This window comes from Rattus norvegicus, chromosome 2 (genome assembly GCF_036323735.1).
Source record: "Rattus norvegicus strain BN/NHsdMcwi chromosome 2, GRCr8, whole genome shotgun sequence".
Classification (NCBI taxonomy): domain Eukaryota; kingdom Metazoa; phylum Chordata; class Mammalia; order Rodentia; family Muridae; genus Rattus; species Rattus norvegicus.
The window spans coordinates 237735377-237758138 of NC_086020.1; the positions used below are offsets into that span (position 1 = coordinate 237735377).

The window sequence follows — 22762 nt, forward strand, 5'->3', positions numbered from 1 at the left end:
ATATATATATATAAAATATGTACTACACACACACACACACACACACACACACACACACACACAATCAGAATGCCCAGTACTCCGTGATGAGTTCCTGCTCAGTACTGTGCACGATCTCACTCTCACTGTACCCCAGCTTGGAAAAGACCAGTCTCCACACAATGGCGGAGAGTTTCATCCAAGGGCTACTGCTCAGGCTGTCGGGAGAGGGCTGGCCTCTTCCGCATCTTCCAAACAGCCCTGTGTTGGTTTCCTAGTTTATTATTTTCGCTTTCAAAAGGCAACCTGTCATTCACTGACATCACCTGCAGGCGCCATTGACAGCGTCACGTGCTGGGAGCATTTGACTTTAGGTCGTGTGATTTCTCCAGTACTGGTTGGAATAGACTCAGGTATTCCCTCTGATTTTTTTTCTTAGAAACCGTGTTTGTAGTAAGTACCCAGTTATTGGTTTTTGAGGGATGTGACTTGGTGATATTAAGGGAATAACGAGTATCCCAACAGTGTAAAAGTGTACCTGTGTTGCTCTTATAATTCTGAAAAGCTAGCACTAAATATCCATTTCTTCCCAGAGACCTTTTATTAAAGTTTTTAGTCAGAAGGCACAGCTTTATTAAGGCATAGTAAGAAAGCGTTGGAGTTGGCCTGGCTTCCATTCTAGCTAGGTGGGTGAGGGAGAGCAATTTCATGAGGTTATTAGCGATGTAAAGCATTAGATATTAGAGTCCAGTTCGAGCTTTGTAGAGTAAAGGGTGAGCTGTGGCAGTGACATGATAACCAGGGCTGGTTGTAGTAGTGCACAAGACAGTGCAAAGGAAGCTGTTAGTGTGAGTCTCGGCCTGTAGCAGTTCCTGAAAACACAGTGGCTACAGTTTTATTTATTCAGTCTTTAAAAATGAACAAGATATAATGCCACATTCAACACTAAATGGATCCAGAGGGTTATAGAAGAAGACTAGAAACACGGCTTAGTGGGTAAAGTGTCCTTGTGTAACTGTGAGGACCAGGGTTCTGATCCCAAACACCTATGTAAGTGGAGGTAGGAAGGCATAGCAGCCTGCCTGTGATCCCCCTGCCGTGGGAGGTAGAGACAGGGCCTCCTCAGATCAAGCTGTCTAGCTAGACTAATCAAACCAGCAAGCTCTGGGTTCAAGTGAGAGACTCTACTTAAATATATAAGGCGGAGAAAAGACACCCAATGGTAACCTGCAGGTCTCCACACACATATGCACATACATACATGTAAACTTGCATACAAACATACACACACGGGAAAACCCAACCAGACAAAATATAAGAACTAAACCTGAGCCATTGTGAAGGAAGCTTCTGCCAATTTCGTTAGTCTCAGTGGCTGAGCTGTTTCGTTTGTAGATCGTTGTGTGGATATAGTATGGTGAGTGACACAGGATATGACTACCACAGGGCCACCCAGTCCACTCTCCTGGTTTTATACGTGAGAAACAGTTCAAGGTGCCCTGAGAATTTGGCTGGGTGAGCACCCAAATGAAACACTCTGGAGTCTTGATTTTTAAGACAGCTTGGAAAGTGGGAACGGGATGTGAGAGTAGCTTGCCGAGGCTTGACTTCGCTACAGTTGCTAGTGTATATATGTGGGTGGGGGCAGAGCTTTGAATGAGTATGTGCTCTGTGTGACGAGTGCAGGGGTGAAGGCATGCATGCAGCCATGTGCACGTGTGTGTGTGTGTGTGTGTGTGTGTGTGTGTGTAAGAGAGATCATGCCTTTGTGATAGCGTGTGTGGGCGGAGCTTTGAATGAGTGTGTGCTCTGTGTGACAGAGTGCAGGGGTGAAGGCATGCATTGCAGGCACGTGCACATATGTAGTATGTGTGTGAAGGGGGGAGCAGGCTTGTGTGCATGTGCGCCTAAGTGTTGTGGGTAGGCTCCTGGTTTCTTATAAAACTCTGGTCCTAGCTGTTTTTCCTGTTTATGGCGTCTGAGAGGAAAACTTTTGCTCCTGGTGAAGAATGCCTTTGAGTCTTTAGCTTTAGGGCACTTTTGGGTTATATGAAACAAGGTCTCACATAACCAGGCTGGCCTTGAACTCACAGCAACCCTTGTGCCTTTGTCCCCTGAATGCTGGTATAATAGAAGTGGCTGCTGTGTCTGGCAGTAAGTGATTTATAAGGGAGCAAAGGTCCTGAAGGCATCCTGGAGCAAAGTCCTGGGTGTGGTGTCAACTGTCTTTTCTAGAGTCACTTGCTTTTCTCTGCCTGATGAGACAGAGAAGCACGTGACAGTTCTGTCTTTCCAAAGGCAGCTGGGAGAAACCTGGCTTTAAGGCTGCTTCTTCAGCTCAAGAAGCATGTTCAAGCACCTGTCTTTGGAATGTTTTCTGAGTCCTAACACAGTCTTTTACTGAGTACTGCTGATGTAGCTCAACCAGGTGGTCCTCTTCTGGGGCTCTTGTTGTTGACAACATTGCTCTTCTTGTGTAAATTAGGGGGATGGATACTTTTTTTCTTCAGATGCTTAGAGGTGAGAATTGATAAGGATCAGAAGCCATTTTCTTTCTCTGGTAAATGGTAAAAGCCACCATTCTTGTTTTCTTTTGTAGCTTGTTCGGTTTGGCTTAGGTAACCAGTTGGTGGTGGCTTTCAAAGAAGATAACACTGTTGCTTTTAAGCACTTGTTTTTGAAAGGATTTTCTGGAGTTGATGAAGATGACTACAGCTGCAGCATATACACTCAGGAGGACGCCTACGAGAGCATCTTTTTTGCTATAAAGCAGGCAAGTGTTTTAAACAACCTACCGTAAACACTGTATAGATCTGTGACTGTGTCGTCTCAGCAAACCAGTAAACACTACTATCTCATATAAATTTCGTATGGCCTGCAGAGACCTTTACTGTTCCTTCAGGCACTGATAGTAGAACCTGGCCATTTACATTTTTTCTTTAGGTTTTAATCTTTCTAGGTTATTGACTTAGGACGACTGCTTTGGGGGAAATTAACTTAGAACAAAGAGTTAAGAGGTTATAAAATCAGTTTTGGTGTAGGTTTGAAACCAAGTCTGAAGGTCTGTGGTGGTCTGAAATGTAGTATTATAGCACTAACAATCCTAGCTAGATACTGAGAACATGGGATTTGATACTCTGTGAAGTTGGTGGGCGTGAAGAAAACATTTGGGGGTAGTGTCCCCCCTTTCATTAATTCCATAAATACTTGTGTTCCTTGTGTTTTGCAAGCACCACACATTGATGAGGTAGCATGGAATAGAAAGATGAAATCATGGCCTGTCTAGAAGAGAAAGCTAAATAAATGAAGATAAATAAGATGAGTAGTATTGAAGGCTGGCTCCTTAATGTCAGAGCACCCAAAACATGCTGTTAAGCACAGCTGAGTTTCTTGCTGGCAGAGATAAGGAAGAAATGGTGCCTTGGGTAGGGTGGGAGTCACATAGAGGAACCTTGATTAAAACTGGGTGAAGACCATGTTGTGATAGTTTAAGATTGGTGAACACAGCATGTGAAGGCTGTGGGAGAAGTGACAGAGTCTTGAAATTCTTGTAAGACTAAAATTTTTAATGGTTAGCCAAGTAGATAAGATTTAATTTTATTGAGACAGGGTCTCATTATGTAGCCCTAGTTGGCCTAGAACTTACTATGTAGACCAGACCAGTCTCAAAAACATAGAGATCCACCTGCTTTTGCCTCCTGAGTGCTGGGATTAAAGGCCTGTTCCACCATACTTAGGTTTTTTTTTTTTTAATATTCTTGAAACTGCTAGTAGTTATAACATTTCTGTGATATAGTAAATGTTTCTTAGTGAAGTCATAGAAATGAAGACAGAGTCTAGTGAGGCCATATTAGTGAAGGCAGCCAGCAGCAGAACTGTGTTAATGTAAGAGTATTAGTCATGTGAGCGTGATCTGTGACATGTGGATGTTTCAAGTCCTCAGTGAACCAAGGAAGGAGATGGGGGTACTTCTGCTATGAGAAGGATGTCTGCAGTTTCCTAAGTTTCGAATTTTCACTAGCTGTTTTTTTGTTTTGTTTTAACTGACACATAATTAATTGTGTTATAATGATTAGGTACAAAGTGAAGTTGTGGTATCTGTTAACAAATTTCATGAGCTCAGTGGAGTCTCACTTGGGAGGAGTTAAGTCAAACGGTCGTGGTGACGTTTGACCAAGATTCGAAGGTGTGAACCTAGCAGATAGAGATGGAGTTCCAGGAAGAGGGAACTAACCAACCAGAAGTAGAAAAATGTCCTCAGGCCCTGGAAACTGCCTGGAGGCCGGTTGGGTTTTACAGGTAGAACCAAGGGGGACCATTATGAGATAAAATCTTAGAGAGAAGTGAGCCCTTGGTTTTGGCTGGGAGGAAGTTGGCCGTGTCCCACAGGATATTGGTTTGGTATAGAGTTCTGTGAGTCCCTGTTCAACTAAAGAAAACATAGCCTTTGTGCTGTGTGGAGCTGGTCACTGCTCCCCAAAAGCATTGCATAAGTAATAAAAGCAGGTAGAAGCCACTCCATGTGGTACGATTTGTGGCTTTTGAAGAACCTGTGTGTTTATTTAACTACAATTTAACTGTGTTTTTAAAAACAGTATCGCCATCTAAAGAACATTTCCCTGGCCACCCTTGGTTATGGAAAAAGTGAAGACAATAGAACTGGCTTGAGATTCTGTAAGCAGCACTACAAGAGCGGGGCCATGTTTTCTTCTAACGAGACCCTGAACATTGACAGTGACATTGAGACAGGTAACTCCAGTGACCATTTCACCATGTGACTTTGTCATTTCCTGTGATGAGCAAAATGGCCCCCATGTGCTAGCAACTCAGTGGAGCCCAGTGGAGCCCAGTGGAGCTCAGTGGAACAGGCTCCCCTGACACAGCCTGCCATTTTCTCGGCCTCCTCCAAAGGCCTTGGCTCAGGAAATCATGTGCTTCCTGGGAAGGGAGCTGGGAAGGGACCACTGTTTCTCTTTGTCATATCTCTTTGGTACATTTTAAAATTCTTCAGTAAGTGCTCTTAGCGGTAGACACTTTTGCCCACGTTCCAGAATCGCAGTTGTGACCATGTCATCAGGTTTGTTCCCTGTCACCGGGTGACCAAAGCTAAACCCAATTTGTCTTTCAAGCGCCTGGTAGTTCAGGAGGAAAGGTCCTAGGAATGGGGTGGGCTTTAGTTAAATGATGGTGTCGTAAAGCCTGTTCAGCCATATTTCTAATTCTGATCTTGAGGTCTTTTGGTAACACAAGAAGACCCCTCACAGAATGGAGATTTCACGTGTTTCCTTGAACTGGCTGTTCAGAACCCATGTGTGAACAAGTGTGTCCTGGGCTCTGGCTCCTGAAAGTAGTCACTAAGTGGGGTTGCCCCATGCAGTGTCTGACTACCAGGCGGCCATTAGAGACCATGTTGAGAGGGGAATCAGCCACCACTGAAACGTTCCTGGTCTTCATGCCCTGTAGCCTTGCTCACCTGAGACTGGCGTAGTAGTTGTATGGCTTTTCCTAGGAGATGTGAAGGAGTTTATATTCATCCCAGATAGGGCACCAATGATAGACCAGAGAACTGACTCCAGCCACCAGCTCAGTGAACCAATGAGTTGGTCAGGGTTGCTTACAGGCCAAAGTCAGTATCAATGGTCAGGGCAGATGATCAGGACTGAAAGGCAGGTTTTATTTATTTCCCAGTGGTGACCTTGTTTATTTTCTTTCTAAAGGTATATGGAATATTTTAGAGTAGATGGAGAGAGGTTGACCAGGAATTTGATCTTAAGAGAGATTACCTAACTGTATTCATTGCATTCTTTTACCTTATTAATTATAACCCGTCAAAAGAATCCGTCAGCGCATTAAAAGGTATGAAGGTTTTTTTAAAAAAACACCTGATACTTAGTTTTCTTGCAGACACTAGAGAAAGCCTGGAAGTGAAGTAAATGTGGGTTGATTTTACTCAGGCCTCCAGATGGTGTAATGTGGTTACATTTGATCCCCTTGGGATGTGCTTGCAGTTAAGGAGATGCTGTCCTGTCTTAGCCACTGTCAAATGTGACATTCCCTTTGCTACATATTAAATCATACGGCTTGCAAATGCAACATGCCCTTTGCTACATATTAAATCATCCTTCAGTATTCAAATGCAAACAACTGGTCTGGCCCGCCACCCAGTAGGCTGAAACTCAACATGCAAAACTGCTTGTGTAGACCAAGTTGAGTTTGTTTCTTGTTTATCAATGGACACTTAATTATCTGTGAATTAGATCTGAGGCTAGCCCACCAAGTGAGCTAGCTACATAGATAGTCGTTGGCATTGACGGCATGGAAGGATTGTGCTCTCCGCGGTTCAAGGAAAAGTCAAGGGGCTTCCTCCAGTGTAAGGTCAAACCGTGCTTGTCTACCTCATTAGCAGACTTCTGCTAAACTATGCCAGAAAAGGAATCTAAAACCAAGAAGAAGGGCCAGTCTTGGTGTAACTCAGGACATGGAGGCAAGAATGGGTGGGTCTACATCTTGATAGCGGATAATTGTGCAACCATAGAAAAGTTTCTTGACCTCCTTGCTTCGGTTTCTTCACCTATAACATGGCACCAGCACTGCCTGCCTCTCACGTTTGCACTGAGGATTAAAAAGAGCAATTCATTAACCAGAGAACATACAGGGCCGTAGCACATTGCCCATAGCACCCTGTTTTGTGGAATTGTCCATTCAGTTCTGTGCCCCTGTTTTTGGCCCAGGATAGCACATTTTTATTAAGCCCCTCATATCTTAAGTGTTACTGAAGCAAATAAGGAGTCGATGTTAGGAAAGCGTAGAGATCCAGAGAACCCATTGGTAGCCAGCTTGCTCTAGGTCCAGACCTCTCCACACCAGAGACAGCACAGCAGATGAAGACATAGCATGGGCTTCACACCAGTCTCCGTCTCCATGGCCTTGCCAATGCTTGCCTCTGGATCTCCTCCTCCTTGTCCTGTGAAGCAATGACACGGGGCCACACAGTTCAGAGGTTAATCTATATGGAGGGCTCTGTAGCCCTGCCTGGCCTAGAACTTGCTATGTGAGCCAAGACAAGGCTAACCTTGAACTCACAGAGCTCCTCTCACGGATGCTTCCAACCATGCTCTGGGGAGCACTGCAACTTAAAGGGGAAGACCAGCCTCTGCTGTGCATTTTTATTTAATCACGACCGCAGCTAGGGACATGCACAGGTGACATGTCCTTCTCAGAGCATCGTAGCAGGAGGCACCTGACGCCTGCTTCCTCTCCAGACTGGCCATGTTGACATGGTCCTTGGATGAAGGTGGTCACCTGGAGGGTGACCGTGCTCCACGTCGTAATTAGTTGATATTTCCTGGCTGCCGTTTTGAGACGTTCATAGGGTCCTTCTCACCCAATGGCTGCTGGACTCATGTCAGCACCAGACTCCGGCCAGGAGTGACCGTTCCCTGTCTGTCCATTGCTCTAGACTGCACTCACCTGGACCTCCAGGTGCTCACCAAGGACCCCGAGGACTGGGCACAGGCATCGTTCTTCAGGCTGGATTTTCATCGGTAAACACAGCATCGAGTCTCAATACCCAGGAGAGGAGGCCTGGGTGGAGGGGCATGGAGACAAGGAGAGCGACGCTGACTGTTATCCCTTTTCCTGTATTTTATTTTATTTAGGCTCGTACAAGTGGATATCTCTTTTGCCCTCAAAGGAATTGACCTACAGGCAGTTCACTCCCGAGAGGTACCAGACTGTTACCTCTTTCAGAATACGGCAAGTGTCTGTTTGATGTCAGCCTCTGTTCTGTTCCCTCTGGCTTTTGTAGAAGAGGATAAGCCTACTGACATTAGATGTTACTGTGCTGGAACCGCTTCAGTGATGGTGTGGTGCCTGACGGAGAGACTGTTTCCTGTGAGGTTGGAGCCAGTCCTTTCCAACTCTCTAAAACCCTACTCCTGGGCTGGGAAGGTGGCTTGATACGGAAAGCGTGGGGATCTGAGTTCAAATCCCCAGCACCCACAGAAAACCTTCACCTTTTACACTATAGTTTTTAATCATTAAAAGAAAATTATAAACAAATCCTCCCGGTTAGCTTCAGCTGTCAGCCTGACACAGCCCATGGCGTCCTGAGGGTGTGCTCACTGAAGGATTACCCAGATCAGACTGGCTGGTGAGCATCTCAGTGGGGCACTTTCTGGGCTGCTCACTGATGCAGGAGAGGCCCTGCTCTCCGTGGACAGGTCCTGGGCTAGACCAGGAAGCAGGTTGAATGTAGCAAGCCAGTGAGCAGACTTCCTCCGTGGCATGTTCTACAGTTCCTTCTGTGACTTTCTTTTCAGGGCTGGGGTATGACCTGGAATTATAACCCCTTTCCTCCCCAAGCTGCTTAAGGCCAGCGTTTCACCATAGCAAGAGCAGCTGGACCAGAACCCTCATGCAGAGGGATTCTCATCCCTGCAGTCTCTGTGTCAGAATTCCATCTGGGTGCTGCTGACTCCCGACAACTCCCACCCGACCCCTGCCTCGCTGGACTGTAACCTCTCCGTTTCTGTCTCTAGATTACCTTCGACAACACGGCCCACAGTGGAAAAATCAAAATCTACTTTAACAGCGAGGCCAACATAGAAGAATGTAAACACATGAACTTATCTGGGTCTCGTAAGTGTGCCGTTCAGTCTGTCCTTCGTGGGTTGGAGGAAGTTTGGGGGACTTAGAGAACCCATGTGGTTGGTATGGAAGGCAGTGGGGGAGAAGTTTCAGAAACACAGCTCAAACGCCAGGCCAAGTCAGCAAGTGTTTATCGCTTCTTGAGTCGGTGGTTTGGGCGTTTGATCCTTGCAGCCGGATGGCCTGAGCTTGCATTCTGGTTCTGTGCGTCATGGCTGGAGGCTTGGACCTATTGCCTGGCCTCTCTGTCTCAGAGTTTTCCTCTGCAAAGCAAGAGCAATGGCTGTATCTATTGAGGGTGTTGGTGCTGAGTGCTGGGAACAGAAGTCATCAGAGTTGCTTGTCTCTGATGACTGTGAGAAGGGAAAGCCTTAGCGAGGTAGACCCATGTGACCAGATCTCTGGTGTGCTATGAGTAGGGATAGCTGAGGAGGTATGGAAGGCCTCAGCAAGAAGGGAAATGAGTGAATTTGACCAGGGCTCAGTGGAGTCATGAAATGACCCTTGGAGGAGGTGTGCTCTGAGCAAAGCCTCGGACCAAGCAGAAGAGTCAAGTCCCCAGGGTGAACCTGAATAAACATGGGGACATCTCGGTCACCTTATGGTCCACATATTTAAATAACCTTGTTGGGTTGGGTCTGGCATCACATACCTGTAATCTCAGCTATGCAGGAAGACACACGGAGAATTTCGAGTTCAGGGCCAGCCTAAGCCAAAAGAGGAGCGTAAGATATGTGGATCCCGTTTTGATTATTAGTGGTCAGGGCAGTGTCACTGAAGAATGCTGGGCATGGTGAACTGGCGAGCTCCATTAAAATGAACTCACTAGGACCACATGACCAGAAAGACAAAACATGAGTCATGTGATTTTTTTTTTTTTTTGGTTCTTTTTTTCGGAGCTGGGGACTGAACCCAGGGCCTTGCGCTTCCTAGGTAAGCGCTCTACCACTGAGCTAAATCCCCACCCCCCCGAGTCATGTGATTTTTACTCCATGGTGGCTTATTCCTTTTCAGCTGTACAATGGCTGATGATCTTGAAGTTCTCTTTTTCTTTTCTAGCTTTGGGCTCAGTCATTCCTCTTAAGGAAGCACGCTAAAATGGATTTTCTACTTCACAGCAGATAACTCAAAGAGCAGCACCAACATTGTAACCCTCACGTTCAAGCAAAGGTTGAAGCTATATGTTTGGAGAGGGCAGTAGCCTTTGCCATATATAAACTGTGATTTACAATAGTCACCATGAGGATCAAAGTGAACCACAGAGCTCCCGGGACAATGATTCCCTCCACACACCCCACAATACGGATGCACAGAACAGAAGAACTCTTGCTCCCCCGTGTGGCCAACAGAGAGAAGCACATGCCACACAGACCTAAAATGTGTGATTCCTAAGGCCGTGTCTTAGAAACTCGACCTCATCACTAGGAAAACATACATTTAAAATAGAGCGAGGGGTTGTGAAGTTACTAAAAATCTAACTAATCTAAAATCAGTTTAGGAGATGGGTTATGCCACCCCTTCCATTGGAAGCTGTGTGGTGGATTGAGAGATCTGCCTATGAGACGAAGTCAGGCGACATCTAGTGGGCTCTGGTCGCTGTTTCCCAAGTATTCTGATGTTCTACTCACCCACCCAGCTTCCCGGCGGCTGCTTGCTTCCTCTTGGCACTATCCACAGTTATCCACATTTCCTCAAAACGAAAACAGGCAATGTCCAGGTTCGGCCACACCTCACCTGCTTCCTGAGGGGCATTCTGATCTCCAGAACTTATATCTTATATGCTATAGTTTATAGCCAGGCACATGAGGCTTTAGAAGGTGGACAGGGCTGTGGTGATGGGGTGTAATGGTGTTTATTTACTGCAGGACTGAGAGTTAGTAAGATCGGATAGCACTGAGTCAGAGTCCCTCAGGCAGATAGTGGTAGAGTGTCTATAAGCATCAGGTATCTGGGAGGGTGTAGTGAGTGGGTGTGGACTGTCCCTAGTCAGAGTGGCTGGGAATAACTCTGACCCAGTGTTTTCCAAACTCAGGTTTGGGAGATGTTTCTGCAAGGCAAGATGTCTTCAGTGGGGTTAAGAAATCAATGGCTTCTGGATGTTGCCAGCACGTGGGAAGCTGAGGCAGGAGCATTCTCACTAGTTTGCATTCAGCATAGGTTATTGTGTTAGTTGCTTGTCTGTTGCTGCCATCAAACACCATGACCAAGGCGACTTAGGAAAGGAGGAGTTTACTGGGGCTTATGGGATGAGAGTCCATCGTGACAGACAGGTGTGGAGTACACCACAGACATGGAGAACTAAGCTGAGGGCTCACACCTTAACGTACAACCAGGAAGCAGAGAGAGGAGGAGTGGGGGCGAGAAGGCAGTGGAGGGAAAGGAGGGAGGCCGTGAAATGGTATCACCTGGGCAAGTCGCAGCCATTTCCAAAGCATTTCAGAGGCTCAGCAGCTGCAGAATCAAAGGCCTTCTTCACCGGGAATGCATGAGATCGGGTGGTGGACAGTCAGACCCGGGAGGAGGAGGGACCTACCACACACACAGATTCAGTAAGGCAAGAACCACCATGTTCGGTTGGATGCCCGTCTGTGACCCCCGCCAGACTCCAACACAAAGTTCTGACTAATGGTCACACAGATGGGTCACAAACCAGACCATGAATCTGAGAAGGGGATTAGGTATTGATGAGAAGGAGAAGGAGCCAAGAGGACAGGGCACGGAGGCCAGAATACATTATACAAACGTATAAAACTGCCAAGCAACAGAATTGATCAATAAAAAAGAAAGGGGTTGGGGATTTAGCTCAGTGGTAGAGCGCTTGCCTAGGAAGCATAAGGCCCTGGGTTCGGTCCCCAGCTCCGAAAAAAAGAACCAAAAAATAAATAAATAAATAAATAAATAAAATAAAATAAAAAAGAAAAATTGGAAACTTGACCCCCAAAACAAATAATTTGAAGTACTATTCTGGCCAAGTACAGTTGTGTGTGGCTTGTGGACGGTCCCCCAGGCAGGGATGAGGGAGGCCGGTGTGGTGACAGTGTGGCTGGGGAGACCAGCACCAGGGGCGTGGACCATGCAGTCTGTGAGCAGCTACACTTACAGATCTGTCCCTCTCTGTCACACTCTCCTGCCACTGTGCATTCCAAAGGAAACACGCGACTCTACTCACTCACTCGTCCCCAGAGTTCCTTTCTTGGTGCTGACGTGTAGGAAAACCATGTCAGACTGGTGCTCTGGTGGGACAGTGGGCCCTGAAGCTGAGGGGCTTCTCAGTGTGGCATTTAAATTTGCTCTCTTATTAATAAGGGAAACTCGTTTTCCGTGCCGTTGTGTGAAGCGACGCAGGCCACAGTGGCCTCTTCTGAGTGGAGCCCAAACGGATTGCATTCTGTTGAATTCTGTTCTGCAGTAAATATTTATAAAGAACTGAAGTGCACTGATTAACACTGCCTACATTTGTAAGTGCGTGGCTCTTCCCCTCAGGGTGTGTCAGCTTGTCCGTGGACGTCTGAATGAGTGCAGTATGATACTGCTTCTCGTAGCTATCCTTTCAACAAGGGAAAAGCGGCTTTCCTTTGAATTTCCCTTCGGACTGCCATCTGCTGAAAAGATTATTCTGCACAACTTGTGCAAGATGTTATTTAACTTTATTTGCATCCTGCCTTGCTCTGCAGTTCAGAGAAGCACCCGCTACGTCCTGGTGTTTGATGTGTTTGTCATTGCGATCTGCCTGGCATCCCTTATCCTGTGCACAAGATCCATTGTTCTTGCTCTGAGGCTGAGGAAGGTAAGAAGGGCTCCTCCCTTTCTCCCTCCACTCAGTCTACAGCCCGCATTAGTCTGAATCATGGGAACCATGGATCCTGGGCTATGCCTTCCTTTCTTACTTTTCTTTACTACCCTGAGGCACAGGAAGTAAGAAGAGGCCGTGGGGACTAGTGTGACAGGCAAGCTTGCTATGCAAACATGGGGGTCTGAGTTTGAGTCCCAGCACCCACAGAAAAGAGCTGGACAGGGCTGTGAGTGGCTCTGGGGAGATGGAACGGTAGAGTCCTTGGGGCTCACTGGCCAGTCAGTCTGGCAAAATCCAGGTTCACTGAGAGACATTGTTAAAAACAAACAAACAAACAAACAAACAAACAAACAAACAAAGGTGGAGAGTGGTTGAAGAAGACACCTGGCTTCTACATCTGACCTCCACATATATGTACACATACATGTGCACACATAATACATGTGCATATGAACATACATGCACATATACACACATCCAATTCTTTTTAAGATTTATTATTTATTTATATGAGCACATTGCAGCTGTCTTCAGACACACCAGAAGAGGGCATCAGATCCCATTACAGATGGTTGTGAGCCACCATGTGGTTGCTGGGATTTGAACTCAGGACCTCTAGAAGAGCAGTCAGTGTTCTTAACCGCTGAGCCATCTCTCCAGCCCCTCACAGACAATCTTTAAGAAGGAAAAAGTTTTAGTCATTTTACGAGGGTCAGATAATCATTCTGCTTAAAATTGAGCTAACAAGTACAGGTTTTGTGGTGATCTCTCAAGCATTTAGAAGCTCTCAGAAGAAAAATTTTATTACAGGGATGATCCTAAGAGCACGGGTGGGTTCCATCTTTTGTCTTCAAGTCCAAATTCACTTTGACAAGGAGTGAGCTATAATGAAATACAAAATAATTAGATTTGATTTCTTAACTAGTTTAATTGTAACAAAGCATGTTTTCTCAGGAGAACTTACTGACTTCAGCTTACCTGTGTGTTACTCTGGCCTGAGGTCAGAGGTTCCCACTGGGGTTAGGGAAACGGGAAGACCCTGAAATCTGATCTTCAGAGCAGGAAACAGCCCGTGTTCTCTTTTCTTAGATCTTGATTTCCACTTTGGTTTCAAATTATTTCTTTGAGATTTATTTACTTTCATTTTATGTCTGAGTGTTTTGCACACATGCGCGTCTGTGCACCATGTGCATCCAGGGCCCCCAGAGGCCAGGAAAGGGCATCAGATCTCCTGAAACTGGAGCTACAGTTTCGAGCTGCCACGTGGGTGCTGGGAATCGAACCCAGGTCTTCTGGAAGAACAGCCAGCGCTCTTAAACTGCCAGACTTTCACTTTGTAAACATCTACTTCATATCTGCCTTCCAACCCTCTGGATATTCTGAATCCAAGGTTGAGGTCCCTCCCTGCCAAGTTCAGGGACAGCACTGGGGGGACACATTGTCCTCATCTGGACCCCAGGAGGATCCTAGTTCAACGAGATGTCATCAGTCAGCTCTATGAGGGTATCATTTGCAGTATTTGGAACACACTCTGGGATATCGCTGTTGGAGGGGCAGTGGATGTGCTTGGTGTTTGGGTTAATCTAGCAGATGCTCAAATGCTTGCTTACACGGGAGTTGACAGCACAGTTTAGTCTGTGGCACTGTCTCCCTGCGAGGTAGGTCTGCCATCTTGTTCGCTCTTGCCTTCTGCCTCCAGAGGGCAGTGTCATTTGTAAGACGTGCTTTTTAAATGTTTGTGGTAGAGATTTCTAAACTTCTTCCTGGAGAAGTACAAACAACACGTGTGTGATGCTGACCGGTGGGAGTTCATCAATGGATGGTACGTCCTGGTCACTATCAGCGACCTCATGACAATAATTGGATCCATATTGAAGATGGAAATCAAAGCCAAGGTAAGGGGCATCTAAAACCGTATATTCTCCCGGATGACCTCAGGTGCTGTAAGACACGGATTTCTCTGGAGACTAGCCTGCGTCTCACGTTTTCTCCTTCCTCTCACCTGCGGCATGAGGCTGCTTCTCGCTCTTCCCCAGGAGGCTGTGCTGTGGGAATGCCTGATGGCATCATTTGAATGGGGATTGAGTTTGGGGCGACTGAGGGATGGGCTTCGTATTTATTTTCTAATGTCTCTATTTACTCGTGTAAGTTGCTGGTACACAGGGCAGACATTTCTCCTAAACACACCTGAGGGGTCAGTGGCAGGTGTGTGTGTGTGTGTGTGTGCGTGTGTGTGTGTGTGTGTGTGTGTGTGGTCTGAGCACACCTGAAGAGCCATTGGCAGGTGTGGGGGCATCTCAGATGTGTGTGGTCTCCGATGGCTGAGGGATCCGAGGGTCTTGAGTGTCTACATGGTCTGAGCAGTTGTGTAAGTTGTTTGTTTTGCTCTCACAGCCGGACCGACTCCCTCAACTGTTGTTCTCTCCGCTGTTCTCCATCAACCTCACACAGCTGTGCTCACCTCGGCTTCAGTGTCCCCCCCCATCTCTATTCCCCTCAGGCTGACTTCCTCTCTGGCCTGGCTTGTCTCAGCAGCCTTCTTGTTTGTGTCTCTGACGTTGTATCCCACAGACCCAGCCGTACAGTGTCTGTGCAGTCTTCCTGAAAGTACCCATCCTGCTGTTACCATCCTTTCTGCCTCCCAGGATCTACTTAGGATGAAGTGACTCCCGCCTCATCATGGCCTCTAGGGTCCGCCTTTGATGGAAGTCTCTGGCTTCCATCCTGGCTCTAACACTACCATTCCACACACCAGATCTCAGCCTTGGGGATGCGCTCTGACCCTGTCCATAAGCCTGTAGACTTCTCTCTAGCCCATGCTGTGTGTCCAGCTTTGCTCTGGCCATACCCACGGGAGGGCCTCTGTGACAAGTGGCCAGCATATCTCTCATTGAATCCAGCATATTGTAGTAAATGGCTGTTTGTCTCTTCGATGAAGCCTAGAATCTCTTGAGAGCCGGAACTATGTCTGTAAATCACACTGGAGTTTGCTTCTGAAAGTCGCTGGACTGTATTGCTTGTTCTTTGCCAAACACCAGGCCCTTTCATGCCTAGGTCAGTGACAAATGCAAATCCTATTTCAGAATGTTATTTAGAAAAAAATAAGTTCACGATTAAAATGCTAAAATAAAATAAAAACCAGATATTTGAAACTTTCCTCTTCTTTTTTCCCCTCCTCATCCTCCTTCCTTCCTCCTCCTCTTCCTCCTCCTCTTCCTCCTCCTCCTCCTCCTCCTCCCCCTCCTCCTCCCCCCCCCTCCTCCTCCTCCTCCTCCTCCTCCTCCTCCTTCTCCCTCATTTTTGTTTTGAAACAGGGTCTCACTCTGGCTACATAGTCCAGTCTGGCTTAGAACTTACTATATAGTCTAGGCTGGCCTTGGAAATGCATTTGAATCTGTAGTCTCAGCCTAGCAAATGCAGGGGTGGCAGACACAGGCAGGGGAGACTCGGTTCTTCTCGTCGTTAAAGGGGCCCGGGTGCCCGTCTCAGTGGTGCTTTCTTTTCCTTCCTCAGAACCTCACAAACTATGACCTGTGCAGCATCCTGCTCGGGACGTCGACGCTCCTTGTCTGGGTTGGAGTCATCCGATATCTGGGTTACTTTCAGACGTACAATGTAAGCTCCCAGAAGCGCCATCGTGATTGACACGGGCTCCGCCTCCGGGTTCTGCTGGATGGTTTCCGACCTCCGAGCCTTCCACCCCTCTGTCTTCCAGGCGCTCATTTTAACCATGCAGGCCTCCCTGCCCAAAGTGCTCCGGTTCAGCGCTTGCGCCGGTTTGATCTACCTGGGCTACACGTTCTGCGGTTGGATTGTCTTAGGGCCGTACCACGAGAAGGTGTGTAGCCCCAGTTCTTTCTGCATCCCGGCGGGCACGTGGCCGGGCACGCGGGGCCCTTTCCCTGGGTCTCCAGCACTTACCTCTGCCTCTCTTTTCCAGCCCGCACCCTCCATGTCAGTACCCGCAGGGTTTCTTTTTCTGTTTCTCTGTTTTCTCCTTTTGGGGATGTAGAAGTGACATCAGGATGTGGGAGCACCTCTCAGAGAAGTCTGAGCCTGGCTGAGGATCTGATGCGTCCCATCAGCTCATTAGCAGTGAACCATGTTTACCTGTGGGATCGCCGTTAGCAAGCGTTAAAAAACAAAGTAAGGGGATTATGACAGAGTTGCTCTAGTGTGAAGTGTTAGGGCCTCCATCCATACTGGCTGAGTGCAACAGAGGACAGTAACAGCCCTGCCTGCAGTGAGCACTTCACCTGTCTTGACGTGCGTGCACACCCTTGAGGGTGGTTTGGACAGTCTCAGGTCTGTGTCTTAGCTGAGTTTCTAACTACGTTTCCTTTCCATCATTATCCTAAGTCCAGGACTGTCAAGCATATGGTCAAGCTATGGTCAATCCCAAGAGCTTTCAGGAAGTGGTGCTGTGAGTTCAAGGCTAGCCTGGGCTAAATGCTATATTTTGGGCTAGCCTAGGAACAGAAGGAGACCTTGACTCAAAACCATGATACAATTGATTGGAAATGCATGAGGCTGTATTTCAAGCCAAACAGTGAAAAGGGTCATTGTACCTCACAGCATTTCTTTCCCCCGACAATTGCTCAACCCTAAATTCTGACCTTGACGTTAACCAAAATACTACGTCCTTTGTGAGCTTTACTCAGAGTGAGTGACACACATGGCTTAGACCCTCCTTGCTGTCCTATCCAATCAAACCTCAGTGTGGGACACCAGTGTTCACTGTCTGTCACATTTAGTGTGTCCAAAAGCAGTCCTGATCTTTTTTTCTGGAAAAACAGTACAATGAGCAAAGAGGCAGCCTCCAGCATAGCAGTCAATCCTAAGATCCTATCGATTGTCCCTGTCTCGTGTCACTTCTTTGAAGGTGACTCATGGGTAAAGATTGCTCTTTGATATGATGACTCTAACATGGAGAGCTCACTGTCTTACCAATTGCGGGAGAATTAGCACTTTTCTTCCTCTTGCTTGCCTCCTGCTCCTGGAGCAGCTTCACCTCTCTGTCACTAGAGGGCACTGTTGCACTGTGTGGAATAAATATTGGGCCCAAACAGGCTTTCATCCAACCATTGGTCCCAAGACAGTCGGACAAGTGGTCCAATGTCCTTTGTCACACGCTCTGTGCAGTTCTGTCCCCAGTCATTATTCTGAAAGGTTCAAAGTTCATACCGTTTGACGTTTACTGAATGGCTTCTATCCTTTGCCTTCTGTTAGGCCCCGTGTCCAAGTTCTTTATCTCCCTTGCTCTGTCCCTCCTCTCACTGGGATACAATGCCTGGCAGACCAACTCTTAGGGAAGAAAGGTTTATTTTAGCTCTTGGAGTCAGTGCAGGGTCATTTGGCCCCATTGCCTTAGGGCCTGTGACCAGGTAGTGTGCATCGTGGCAGGAGAGGACAGAGGAGGCCTATTTGCTGCACAGTATCCAAAAGGAAAGAGGGAAGCAGGAGGGGTTGGGTTTCCAACAACTCCTTCAAATATCCCCAGAGGTCTCCCACTAGGCGCTGTCTCCTAAGGGTGCCCAATGGTGCTAGAGTTTGGAGACCAAGCCTTTAACACATGTGCCTTTGGGGTCATTTTGAGGTCAGAGCCACCATACCCTATCTTCTCGTCCCTGTGAGACAGTACCATCCTTAATGGAGAGTAAGAACCTTGAAGTACCAAGGCTTTTTCTGCGGTCACCCAGACAGTAAGTAAATCACAGCGTCACACCCGGCCTGCCAGCCTCGGTTATCACATGCTGATATCAAGAACAGCTGAGCAGCATCGAGACCAGTGTTCATTAGCACTTTTCGAATCACAGCAGCCTTGCCTGTGAAAGCCATTTCACCACTTAAATCAAACAAGCAAACGAAAGACTCCAAAGGGAAGGTGTCGGGGAAATTCTTACTTGCTGCGGCCGACTGGAGCCCAAGCACCAGACGCTTCAGCTTCCTGCCTTCCTGTTACACATCTGACTTCAGCCCCAGGAACCCAAGTGTCACATCGATGCCCATTTCCAGCACTAATGGGCTTTGGCACATGCTCCTTGTAAATGCCTAGACACAGGGAGCTAAAGGCGGCCAATCAGCTTCCATACCGTACTCTGAATTATTAAGCACCTCTCTAATGTGGCTTTTACATTTCCTGTCTCCAGGGGACTTTTTTTTTTTACTGTGATGCATGAATAATAGTTTTATATTATCTCCATTTTACAAATAAGAGGAACAAGCCACCGATAAACCATTGCGCTTTGCTGAAGCCACGGCCAAGGTTGTGAGATTTCCAAGGCGTCCGCTCTTGCCCAGACGCTTTGCTTATTCATCGTGATCCAGCTAAAACATTCTACCTATCCAAAGAGAGTCTCGCTACATGCCTTCCAACCATACCTGAAGTCATTCGGACCTAAGCGATTGCAGGCTGTATCTGCATTTAAGCGAGAGGTCTTTTGGCTCACCTACAAGCATCATTTGTGACATAAATGCTTGTTCTGTTCTGTTCTGTGATTTCATACAACCACCAGGACTTTTTAACGGAACTGCCCATTGGCTGTTTATGAGCAGCCTCTGTACACACAGCGTAGTTCCTAGAAAGCAGAGATGGTGGTTCATTCCTCATCTTGTTTTTGGTGCCCACCCTGGTGCCTGGAATGTGTCAAGTGTTCATCGACTTTGCTGGCGAGAGCCAGTTGGTCTACCTTTCAGGGTGTGAGGGCTAACCTGCCGAGACGGAGTGTCACCTCAGAGACACATCTGTAGGCATTAACATTTGGGCATTTCCAGAAAGTTCTAACAGAGGACTCATCCTGGATGTCAGTGGCATAAGGTCTCAGAGTCCGGAATGAATATAAAGGGGAAAAGAAGAGCTCCAGGAGAAAGCCCTGATGCTGGTTCTTCTCCCACTGAGATGCAAGCAAGTGGCTGTTGAACGCTCCCACTGCCCCACCTTCCTGACATGATAAATTGTATATCTGACCCATCCCCCACCAAAAAATAACCTGTGAGGAAGATAAATCCTCCTTCCTTGCTAGGTATTTGTTCATAATGACAAGAAAACCAGCTGGACACAGGGTCTTGCTGTGCCTAAGGGCTAGCCCATGTGCTGTCCAACTGAAGACATTTTAGCACCTGCTCATTGGCCTCTCTTATGCTTGTGTGTTAGAATTTGACCACTAAAAGAACTTTCGTTGTGGTCTATTCTTGTGGTAGAAAAATGACCCAGTATACAATAGTTACTTTATTAGGTCTTTGCTATAATCTGGTGGGCTAGACTAGGTCTGATTTGTACACAGGAGGGAGAGGTATAGTGGCTATGCATACGTTAAGGTTGAGCGGGCACTGTGTCTATACTGAGCGTGCTTGCATAGGGAGCTAAGGCATAGATCTGATAGGTACTGACCATCGAGCTATCTGAATTTCTGAAACAGGAAGCACAAAGTGTTAGAGGCCTTGAAATGAAAGAATCGATGAGCCCCACGGTGCTGTTAGAATTTCCCTGGCATCCAGAGAAGCCAACTTTAGCCTTATTATTGTCTCAAGCTGGTGACAGTAAGGGATATGACAGAACTTCCTGTCTGTTAAGCGGTCTGCATACTTGCTGTTAAGAGATCTGCTCAACTGGATGCTTCCTGCAAGACTCCAAGGAAAGCAATGTTAGTCCCATTCTGCAGAGCTGACTTTTCCAGGGCTTGAGAGTGATCACTGTTTGGAACATGTTCTCCTACCCGCATCCGGCCCTGCTCCATCTAGTGCTAAGACAAGTGTACGATGTAAGGTTTGCTTTGCAGCTGAGGTGTAGAAATGCATTTGGGGGCAGTTAAAAGACAGCCCTACCACATTCTCCAGCCTTCTGGCTGATAATATAGCAAGAGCTGCAGCTGACAGAGCATCTTATTCCCAAGTAGACCTTGACTTAGCTCTTGAATGTTGACTTTGATGCAGAGGGAAAGGAAGAATACGTGAGAGGAAGAGACCAGTTTCTACCAGGGAAATGTACGATGGGAAGATATTAATATCGACAAGAGGCAACACGAGGTGACATGGAAGAAGGACTTATTGGAACCTTCTGTGTTCCTGTTTTCAGTTTTATGGCCATACACAAGAGAAATGGCTTTGAAGCTATCTTTGTGAGACTTAGGCTTGTTTCAGTTTGGATTAAAAGGTAAAGAGAACAGCATGCCAAAGAGCCCCCACCCTCTAGAAGTTTCTGTAATGACATCAGAAAGGAAGAGAGAGAGTGGCTCACATCACAAAGCACAGGGACTTTGGAGGACCAAAGAGTGGGGAGACAACTGGCCGTGCCAGCATAGACTTGGTGTTCTCAGTCATATTGGTGTAGATGTTTCTGTTGGGTGGAGGTTGGATTCAGTTAGAGGAACAGAGGAATTTAGAAGGAGAGCCCTTTTCTTGGATAGGGAAAAGAGAGGTTCACTTTGTTACCTGTAATGTGACAGCAGCTCCCTCCTCCCCCATGACAATATCCCAGATGCTTATCTAAGCCTTGGGTGTACCCAAGGCCATGCTCAATTAATGAACGTAGAGACCTGACCCCCCTAATGTCAGAATGGATTGAGAACTCTACAGTAACTCCTTTCATATATTTCTGAAAACCATATTATATAGTCTTTGTATGGTTTAAGTCACCATTACCCCAGCAGCTTTTCATTGTCATCTACTGCCTACCCCTGGCTCCAAAGATCCGTTGTTTATTAATGGCATACAGTTGCTTTGAGTGGGGATGAGGCAGTTTGATAACTCTCCTGAGCCAGGATGACTGACTGTGGGGTCTAGCGATACTGTGTGTCAGCCTTGGGCCACTGCCTCAGCTCCATGTGCTTAATGTGCCAGCAACGTAATGTCCCAGTTCCCACTTGGTGCCTCAGATACATTGTATCTAAAACGCCAATTAGTAGCCTATGGATAGTAATTTTTCTCGTGGCTGCCACAAAATAGCTAACGAAAGAAACTAAAGGAAGGATTTGCTTTGGCTTACAGTTTGAGGGTACATCCCGCCATGCTGGGGCCGCCATCATGGTGAGACCATGGGGTCGCTGGTCACATGACATCCACAGTCAGGAAGCAGACAGAGACAGATGCTGGTGCTCAGCTCTCTTTTTCCTTTTTAATAAGCCTGGGATGTTAGTCAGCACAGGAAATGTTGCTACCTACATATAGGGTGTATCTTTCCACTTAAGTTTAACTAGAAATTCCTCAGACACCTGCCAGGGACGTGGCAGGATTCTATGTAGTTCTGGAGCAGCTCAAGTCAACAATAAGGATTAACCATCGCAGGACCCCTCGTAGCCTTCATGAAGATATACTTTCTCCAGAGTCTCTCTTTTTTTTCTGTCTAGGACTTTCTGCCTCACTTGGACTCTTGATGTCACTTCTGACTGGCATCTGCCCTTGGGCTATCCTGTTATAGGAGATCTCCGAAAAGCTCTTAGTTTTTAAAGACGTATGTGTCAAATCCCATTGCTCCCATGGCTGAGAAGTCACTCAAATCTGCTTGTGAGCTGGACTGAACCTGCTGTATGCTCCAGTCTCAATAAGGCACTGGGCAGTTCAGCACAGATGTCTCTCATCACATTGCTGTCTCAGAACCACAATTTCCCATAGTCACTGAATACAACCTTTTCCTCCCTTTGTTGAGAACTAGTTTGGAGTATCATTGAGCCTGTATGTCTCACCCCAGCTCTGACACAGGCCTTGCCATCTGTCTTAGCTGTGGCCTGTCTTTGGGGGTGGGAAGTTCCTGGGAAAATGCTCTCATCATATGGTTGGGAAGTCTCTGGCATAGTCTTTAGAAAAACTCTTTTATGTTGTGTTGAGTCTCAACCATTTCCAAATGTTGCTGGCTGTAGTATAGAGACATCATAGTTCTACTAATGACAGGAACAGCTCAAAGAAAACAAGCTCCCTGCTGCCCCCTGCTGCCCCCTGCTCTTCCCCGCTGCTCCCTCACAGCTCCCTGCTGTCCCCACTGCTCCCTGCAGCTTCCTGCAGCCCCTTGCAGCTTCCTGCATCTCCTTGCAGCCCCCAGCTTCCTCTGGGGCTCAGTCTCAGGGTTCCTTTACGCTTCCCCTTGCAGTTTGAAAACCTGAACATCGTTGCCGAATGCCTGTTTTCTCTGGTCAACGGTGATGACATGTTTGCCACATTTGCTCAGATCCAGCAGAAGAGCCTCCTGGTGTGGCTGTTCAGCCGTCTCTACTTGTACTCCTTCATCAGCCTCTTCATCTACATGGTCCTCAGTCTTTTCATCGCGCTCATCACCGATTCGTACCACACCATTAAGGTAAGTCACGACCGATGTTTGCTGCAGAGAAGCATCATAAACTCGGTGTGCAT

The 22762-nt window shown here is 47.1% G+C and overlaps 1 protein-coding gene across 2 annotated transcripts in view; it reads left to right on the forward strand.

Moving 5' to 3' along the window:
• The window catches only part of Mcoln2 (mucolipin TRP cation channel 2), a 48880-nt gene that overhangs the window by 21277 nt on the left and 4841 nt on the right, over positions 1–22762 (forward strand). For both annotated transcript variants that reach the window (NM_001039005.1, XM_039101881.2), the window contains 10 exon segments: positions 2579–2752; positions 4575–4728; positions 7439–7523; positions 7638–7734; positions 8520–8619; positions 12303–12415; positions 14167–14316; positions 15935–16036; positions 16137–16259; positions 22503–22709. In NM_001039005.1, coding sequence (NP_001034094.1) covers positions 2579–2752; positions 4575–4728; positions 7439–7523; positions 7638–7734; positions 8520–8619; positions 12303–12415; positions 14167–14316; positions 15935–16036; positions 16137–16259; positions 22503–22709 — 1305 coding nt within the window.